Below are 9,153 nucleotides of genomic sequence, written 5' to 3' on the forward strand. Positions count from 1 at the left end.
TTGAAAATTTAAGAAATTAGTTGGGTGGTGGTATAGCACACACCTTTAATCCCAGTACTCAGGAGGCGAGGCAGGCGAATCTGTTGAATTTGAGACAGCCAGGGCTACACAGAGAAACCCTGTCTTGGAAACAACTCCCCCCTCCCCCCCAAAAAAGGCTGCTCTTAATTAACCCATTACCCTAAGACAGTAGGGAAAAGTGGCAGCAGACAGCTCAGGCCTTAGTTTTGTTTTTTGTTTTATTTTGTTTTTTTCGAGACAAGGTTTCATCTGTAGCGTTGGAGCCTGTCCTGGAACTAGCTCTTGTAGACCAGGCTGGCCTCAAACCACGACCACTTTTTTTTTTTTAAGACATGGTTTCTCTGTAATCTCTGCTGTCTTGGAACTCAGAAACCCACCTGCCTCTACCTCCTGAGTGCTGGGATTAAAGGTGTGCTCCACCACTCAGCTAACAACAAAGACCATCCACAGGTCTTTCCCAGATTGGCCTCCAACCCATGGCATTCCTCCTGCCTTAGTCTCCCAAGTGCTAGGCTTTCAGGTATGTATTACCACTCCTAACCAGGTATGGAAATTCTGTAGCAAAATTCTTGCACCCTAGTATCAGGAGTGGTTAAATCTGCTTTTCCTGTCATCGATCCATGTTGTTAAGTAAGGAGTGCCCACAAACTGACTTGTCATTTTATCAGTGTACGATGCGGAACCAGCACCTTCAATCCTTTGCCTTCCTCACATGTCAGGACTTGGCCTCTGGTTTTGAAATCTGTAGTTAGTTGCACATAAATGTTTATAGGGCCCCTTGGGTCTGTGTGAGTGGAGTGCAGTCTAGCCCTGGTCTTTCTAGGGCTGCTTTTGAAGGGTTCTGTCTGTTGCACAGGTTAAAAAAAAAGCATAGTGCTGGGCAGGGGTAACTCTCACCTTTAACCCCAGCACTTGGGAGGCAGAGACAGGCATATGTCTTGAGTTTGAGGCCAGCCTGGTCTACAGAGTGAGTTCCAGGACAGACTCTAAACCTACAGAGAAACCCTGTCTTGAAAAACCAGAGAGCTTGCTAAAAAAGTATTTTTGTTAAATTTGTTTTTCGAGACATGCTAGGCACACAGGCAAACACCAGATTGTCAAAGGTTAACATCAAAATAAGCAGAGGAAGCTGGAGCTCATTTGATGGAGTCTGACATGAGCCCAGGCTTTCATCCCAGCACTGCATGAACCAGGTATGAGGCAGTCCTCTAGTCCCAGTACTTGAGGGATGGCAGGAAGATTAGTGGGTCATCATCCCCGACTATATAAAACCCCACCTCAAAACAACAAAGTCTTTAAATAACCTCCACATAACATCGTGGTAAATGTATGCCCTCCCCCAATACATAAATCAAGGGATTGGGGAAACATCTTTTAGTAAAAAAGTGCTTGCCCCACAAGCAGGAGGACCTGATTGATGCCTTAACATCCCATGAAAAAACTGTTGATATAAGGCCTGTAAACCCAGTACTTGGGAGGTGGAGAAAGGAGGATCAGGAGTTCAAGGACATTTTCAGCTACCTAGTAAACTCTCCTGTCTTAAAAAATGGGGAAGGGTGCGGAGATGGCTCATCAGTTAACAGCATTGATTGCTCTTCCAGAGGTTCAGTGTTCAGTTCTCAGTAATCACAGGGTGGCTCACAACCATCTATAGTGGGGGGTCTGATGCCCTCTTCTGGCATAAAGGCATACATGCAGAGAAAATAATTTTTTTAATTAAAATCAGATGCTAAAATAAATAGATTTTTCAATGCAAAAACCATGTGCCTCTACAATCTGAGTAGTTGGGAGGCAGTGGCAGAAAGATTTCAAGGCTGCAGAGATGGCTCAGTTGAGAAAGCACTTACCTCCAAAGTCCACAAAAGCCAAGTGGGAAAGGTGGCTGCCTTGACAAGCTCTATCAGTAAGTTCAGCAAGAGACACTGCCTTGAAGAGCAAGATTCTAACAAGCTCTGACAGTTACAGGTCACAAGAAACTGGTAATAGCCTGGTATGTGGGTCCATACTTGTAAACCCAGCACCTGACAGGCCAAGGCATGATGAGAGTTCAGTGCTAACCTGGAGGACTTAGTGAGACCCTATCTAGAAAGAAAAAAGGCTGGCGGTGGAGCTCATTTCGAAGTTGGGAGAACCCTTGGCTAGAACGTACAAGGCCTTAAGTTCAATTGCCCGTACTGCAAAAACAAATCCCAGCAAACACCCCTGCTGTCACATTAGTAAGTGCTAGGTCCACGATGGTAAGATTTCATGGAAGCCATCTATCATACGTATGTTGTCTATGTGTGTGCACACGTATTGGGCTGCCTGTGGAGACCAGAAGAGGACAGTGATTCCCTGGGGCTGTATGTGTATTATGTGATGGGAACTAAATTCTAGTCTTTTGTAAGAACAGCAAGCACTCCTAACTGCTGAGCCATCTCCCCAACTTTGTTGTACTGATTTATAATGAACAATTTTGCATATGTATCTACAACAATCACTTCAGACAAAATTACTCTTAAACTTTCTATCTGGAAATGTGCTAATTGGTCTTCAGAAAGTTGTAAGTAATCTCAGCATATCTGAGTTTGAGTTTAAGGCCAGCCTCGACTACACAGATGAGACCTTGTTTCAAGACAGGAAAAAGAAAATTGTCAGGGAACACACATGCGCACCTCCCCTGAAGGAGAATGGCAGATTATTATTTTTACAGTAAGGTTTCTCTGTGTAGCCCTGGCTGCCCTCAAACTCAAGAGTCTTCTGCCTCTAACTCCTGAGTGCTGGGATTAAAAGTGTGTTCTTCCACCCCTGCCTGGTGGGAAGATTTTATTTATTGAGACAGGGTTTCTCTAACAGCATTGGCTGTCCTAGAACTCACTCTGTAGAATAGGCTGGCCTTGAACTCGGAGATCTGCTTGCCTCTGCCTGCCCAGTGCTGACAACCATCCTTAACTCCAGTTGGAAAGCTGATACCTTCTTCTGAATTCTGCGGGCACCAGGCATGCATACAAAACCCTCATACACGTAAAACAAAAGCACACCTCAGGCTGGAGAGATGGCTCAAAGGTTAAGAGCACTGGCTGAGTTCAATTCCCAGCAACCACACGGTGGCTCACAACAATCTGTAATGAGACCTGGTGCCTGCAGGCATACATACCAGCAGAATACTATTGTAATGAATCATTCTCTTAAAAAAAAGAAAAGGGGCGGATCTCTGTGAGTTCGAGGCCAGCCTAGTCTAGAAGAGCTAGTTCCAGGACAGGAACCAAAAAAGCTACAGAGAAACCCTGTCTCAAAAATCCAGAAAAAAAAAGGGGGGAGGGGGGAAAGGTGGTGGTGGCGCATGCCTTTAATCCCTGCACTCTGGAGGCTGGTCTAGAGCAAGTTCCAGGACAGCCAATGCAACCCAGAGAAAGTCTGTCTTGAAAAATCAAAAAAGGGGTGGTGGATGGAGATCTGAGGGAAGAAGATCAAGTGTTCAAGGCCAGCCTGGGCTGGACTACATAGAAGACCCAGGCCCTTCAGCAACAAGCAAACCCTAACTAAATGACAAGCAGAGAGTGTGGGGGACTTGAAAGATGGTTCAGCAGTTTAGAGCATACACAGCTAGAAGACTCAGATTCAGTTCTCTGTACCCACATGGCAACTCACAACGATCTGTAACTCCAGTTCCTGGAGACTCAGTGACCTCTCAGCACCCAAGCAGCTCAAAACTACCTGTAAGTTTAGCTCCATGGGAATCTAGGCACCTGCACTCATGTACACACACACACACACACACACAGACAGGCTCACTGGTTAAACCAGCCCAATATCCACAGGGAGTTCCAGGCCAGCCATGGTTATACACAAAACGACAAAAAACCAAGCTGGGCAGTGGTGGCGCACACCTTTAATCCCAGCACCTGGAAGGCAGAAGCAGGCAGATCTCTGAGTTTGAGACCAGCGTGGTCTACAAGAGCTAGTTCCAGGACAGGCTCCAAAACTACACAGAAACTGTGTCCTGAAAAAAAAAAAACCCAGACAAGAATAGAGCTGCTCTTGTGACACATGCCTATAACCCTAGTATTTGGAGCAACTAAGAAAAGAGGGTCACTGGATTTAAGGTAATTCTGAGCTAAACAAATTTCAGGCTAGCCTGGGTTAGAGTAAAAACCCTGTCTTAAAATACATAAACAAGGAGGCTGGGGTTAAGAGCACTGACCGGTCTTCCAGAGGATCAGGGTTCAATTCCCAGCAACCATATGGGAGTTTACAACTGTCTGTAACTCTGGTTTCAGGGGAATCTGACACCTTTATACCAATATGTAAAAAGTTGCCCTCTGACTTTAACATCGATGTATATACAGGGCTGGAGAGATGATTCAGTGGATAAGAACACTGGCTGTGCTTCCAGAGGATCCTGGTTTGATTCCCAGCACTCATACTAGACGGGTCACAACAGTTTGTATCACATGCTCTCTTCTGGTCTTCAGACACTGGACACACAAGTGGTACACAGACAGACATACAGGCAAAGCATCATACAATAAGAAACAGCAAGAAATAGCTATTCCTAGTTGGGCTCCAGAATTATAGGCAGAAAAAAAAATGTCTTTAAGAAGACAGATGATTGGCTGGGGGTGGTGGCGCAAGCCTTTAATCACAAGCAGTTGGGAGGCAGAGGCAGGTGAATCTCTGTAAATTTGAGGACGCCTAGTCTACGGAACTAGTTTCAGGATAGCCAGGGCGGTTACACAAACCTTATCTGGAAAAACAAAACAATAACAAAAAGCATCAGTTTCTAAAACTTTTTGGAGTTGATTTCTGCTAAAGCCATCCTTCCAACTGATTAAGCTAGTTCACATAACACCTGTTTTCAAGTGGGAAGTGTTAACAGTACATATTTTCCCAGCAATATGAAAGACAGAATATGCCAGTTCTTAAAATATGTACAGCAATTATTCAAGCATTTACTACATCAAAAACTTGAGACCAGCCAGGTGGTGGTGGTGCACCCCTTTAATCCCAGCACTTGGGAAGGGAGGCAGAGGCGGGCAGATCTCTGTTGGGTTCGAGGCCAGCCTGGTCTACAAGAGCTAGCTCCAGGTTAAAAAAAATTAGGACATCAGATTTCAAGCCTGCAGTGCCCATCTACAGTCATTCATGAAGCCATGGTAGCTACTTCCAACAAGCTGAACTGACGCCAAGAGGGGTTTCTGATAACCAAATGCCATGATATATGCACCTGTGTAATACCAATACTGGGAAGTAGACATAGGTAGATTCAAAGTTCCAAGCCAGAGTGGGCAACACAGGGGAAGGAGACCTGGTCTTTTTTACAATAAAAAAAAAAAAAGACAGAAATCAGGAATTAGAAATCTATAGTTTTATTAAGACAAAAACTGACAGTATGGTATGAAGTTTACATTTAAACAAAATTTTCACATATATCTAACACATGCTTTAAAAGATTTTACAATGTAGTCCTAAATGCAGGTCTAGACAATAATAAGAATTGATGGATTGATGGATCTCATGATTCAAGACAGGATCTTGGACATCAGTTAATCTGAAGATCTTGTATTTTTAAATGAGCCACTACCCCAATATGAAAGTTAATCTCCTGAGACCAGGGCTTGTGAAGTCATTCAACCCTTAATTGACTCAATGGAATTTGTGCTGTCAGTAACTGAACCTGCCACAAGCAGTTTCAGGGTTCATATCTGAAGAAAAAAAAAAAAACAAAAAACCCAAAAACAAAAACCAAACCAAACCAAAAAAACAAAAAAAAAACCACCCAAAAACAAAAACACCACACCAAAAAACAGAGGCTCCAAGAGTTTCCACCCTAAGAGCGCAGGCCCTCTGCTCCCATCTCCCATAGGCCCTCCTGCAATACTTGAGCCAGTGGCTTGGATGGACAAACTGATATTGTAACTTCGTAATTGGAGAAAGGTCTTTTTTCTCCAATTTCAGGAATTAGCACCTCTAAGGCAGAATGATCTGCCTGCTTATACTCTCCAATAAAACTGTCCCCCCTCAGTCAGTTTCCATCTTCAAATGGCAGCTTTGGTAACTTGGGAACTGGCTTTGTCCTTTGTGGGCCACAATGAGCTCAGGTAGGGAGCACCTTGGCTGTAGGTTTCAGCATTCACAGATTTTTTAAGTCTCTCAATCCTCATTAATGGTGCCAATATAATTTTTTGAAAAGGCAAAATATTGACATAGAACCAATTGATTAGTTAGCTGTTCTTTCTACTGTTTCACCATTTCCCCAATCAGGTCCCAAATTTTAACCAAAATGATTCCACCCATCTCCCTTCCTCCCTGCCCCAACCCTCCCACCCCTAATGAATATACCAGTAATAGCCAAAAACTACACACATGCTAGGCTGTAAAAATGCAGTTAACACTATTGGGAAGAAGGCTGTGGGTTGTGGAGATGCTCTTTGAAGATAGACAGTATCTTTGCTCTCCCACGCCCCAGTTCTGCAGGTTTTGTCCTTCATGGAAGGCCCTCCGCTTTCTTAGCAAAGCGCAGAACGGGTTGCCTTGAAACACTTACCCCTTCCCCTCCACTGGGATGGGTGTGCAAACTATACAGCTTGAAACGAGTTAAAGCACTTGGGCTGCTGCAGGGCACAGAAACTATGCTGGCTCTTCAAAGGACATCTTCTCAAGCCACCTCTATGGTGTCAAGACAAGTAGAACTCCTTCCCTCCCCACTTGGAACCCACAGTCGAAGGTGACAGGGGCTGGCACTCAAGAGGGCTAATTCTTGTCGTCTTTTTTGTCATCATCCTCTGAGGGGTAGGAATGCCACGTGAGCCTTTCCTCATAGAAGGATATGACAACCTGTGGGCACTTGACATTGGCTTCCTTGGCAGGGACCAGGTCAGCCTCATCAGAGTTTTTCCTGCAGAACAAAGCACAAAGGAACTTTGAGATCAGCTGCTGTGGTCTCCTAATACGGATCACCCAGGGAATAGGGCCTTAAAAGTCTAAATTTCAGAAACAAACTAGGAAAACAGGACGCAAGCTGCATTTCCTGGGTGGATTTTGTCACACGATACCCTCAAAGATTTCCCTTTCTCCTGACAAAAATCCCCTCTAGGGGACTTTGTCAAAAGATGAGTCACCTGATTCAACTAGTTCTTTGGAAAAGGTCAAAGAAAGCTTAATTCAGAGGGTGGATGGGAAGCAAAACTATATCCCAGCCCGTGCACACAGCTTTCTTTTTGTAAGAGGACTAATACTGATCAGGCAAAATCCTGCTCATAACATACTGTTTAACACATGCCACCCGTACACAATCACCATGTATTTTAAAATAGTGCTCCAACATGAGAAGGTAGAAAACAAAGGTACTGTGATGTAATTATTTTTCCAAATTTTCATAGCTTAAAAATCTGAATATGGCATACATTATAGTAACTAGGAGTAAACTCCTATTCATTTATCCTCAGGTCACTGGGTCTGTCCCAGACAGAGGCAGCAGCATGGGGCAGGCAACAAATACCGACAGAATCCCGGAACAAGACCAAGACTCCAGAGTCACAGGGAACCAGAGAATAAGCCAATATGGTTAAGCTTCCACAAGAAATACAAGAAGCCTAGGTGGTAGTGCCCCAGTACTTGGGAGGCAGATAGGTGGGTCTCTGTGGGTTCGAGGCCAGCCTGGTCTACAAGAGCTAGTTTCGGGACAGGTAGGGCTGTTACAGAGAAACCCTGTATCAAAAAGCCAAAAAATACCCAAGAAGATGGTGGAAAATGTACTTAAATCCTTATGGGGTATCTAACCTATAACTCTCTTTTAACTGAACAATTTTGGGATAAATTTAAGCACTTTCACTATGTAAAAATATTTTCTTTTTTTTTTTTTTTTTTTTTTTTTTTTTTTTCGAGACAGGGTTTCTCTGTGGCTTTGGAGCCTGTCCTGGAACTAGCTCTGTAGACCAGGCTGGTCTCGAACTCAGAGATCCGCCTGCCTCTGCCTCCCGAGTGCTGGGATTAAAGGCGTGCGCCACCACCGCCCGGCTTGTAAAAATATTTTCTATGTCCAGAAATAGACAGGTACCTCCACTTTCCTAGAAAATCAGGTTATAATAAAAATAATAATTTTATGTGTACGAGTGTTTTGTCTGAATTTATGTTATGTACACCACGTGTACACCTACACCCCTGGAGTCTCTGGAACTGGAGTTAGATAAGGTATGAGCTACAATACGGGCATTGGGAACTGAACTTGAGTCATCCGGAAGAGATTATAAAAGTACATGGATGTGGTATTAAGGATGGAAGCTAGAGTCACATGTATGCTAAGAAAGCCCTCTACAACTATATCCCGAGCCATGGGTGTAAATATACATCACTTTTTGCTGTTGTTTGTTTGAAATAGGGTCCCTCTGTTAGTGGTTCTCCATCTTCCTAACGCTGTGACCATTTAATAACTCTTATTGTGGTGACCTCAAGCATAAAGTTACTTTTGTTGCTACTTCGTAACATGATTTTACTGCAGTTATGAATTTTAATACAAATATGTTTTCCAATGGTCTTAGGTGACCCACAGACTAAGAACCACTGCTAAATATAGTTCTGCAACTTGATATGTAGACCAGGCTGGCCTCAAACTCAAGAGATCCACTTACCTCTACCACTGACTGCTGGGATTAAAGGCATGAACACACCTGGACATGTGTAACTTTTTAAAAACTTGGGTTTTTTAATCAACATTCAATATTTTAGAGGTGAGGGAGTAGATGCTAGGAATTAAAACATGAGCCTTGCACATACTCAGCAAGCCCTCTACCAGTAAGTCAAGTCCCTATCAAAAAGTTTGGATTTGTTTTCTGTTTTTGTAGGGTTGGGGATCAAAGCCACAGATTTTATGTGTTAGCCACACCCCTAGCCCAAGACCCAGATCTTAACTTTAGATACAGCAGTTAAGATAACCAATGCCCACCTGGCAGTGGTGGCGCGCGCCTTTAATCCCAATATATGGGTTATTACAATATATATTACGATATATGGGTTATTATGCAATATATGTGTTATTACAGATGGCTCTTAGGTGTGTGTGTTTATGCTTTTAAAACTTGATCTTGGGGCTAGAGAGATGGCTCAGAGGGTAAGAGCATTGCCTGCTCTTCCAAAGGTCCTGAGTTCAATTCC

The 9,153-nt window shown here is 43.6% G+C and overlaps 1 protein-coding gene across 1 annotated transcript in view; it reads right to left on the minus strand.

The window, feature by feature from the left end:
• Nucleotides 1-5,346: 5,346 nt before the first annotated feature.
• The window catches only part of Cbx1 (chromobox 1), an 18,493-nt gene continuing 14,686 nt past the window's right edge, over nt 5,347-9,153 (minus strand). Inside the window, exon 5 of the mRNA XM_005368348.3 lies at nt 5,347-6,898. Coding sequence (XP_005368405.1) covers nt 6,754-6,898 — 145 coding nt within the window. The 3' untranslated portion in view covers nt 5,347-6,753. The remainder of the gene's footprint in view (nt 6,899-9,153) is intronic.

This window comes from Microtus ochrogaster, unplaced genomic scaffold (assembly GCF_000317375.1).
Source record: "Microtus ochrogaster isolate Prairie Vole_2 unplaced genomic scaffold, MicOch1.0 UNK31, whole genome shotgun sequence".
Taxonomy (NCBI): Eukaryota; Metazoa; Chordata; class Mammalia; order Rodentia; family Cricetidae; genus Microtus; species Microtus ochrogaster.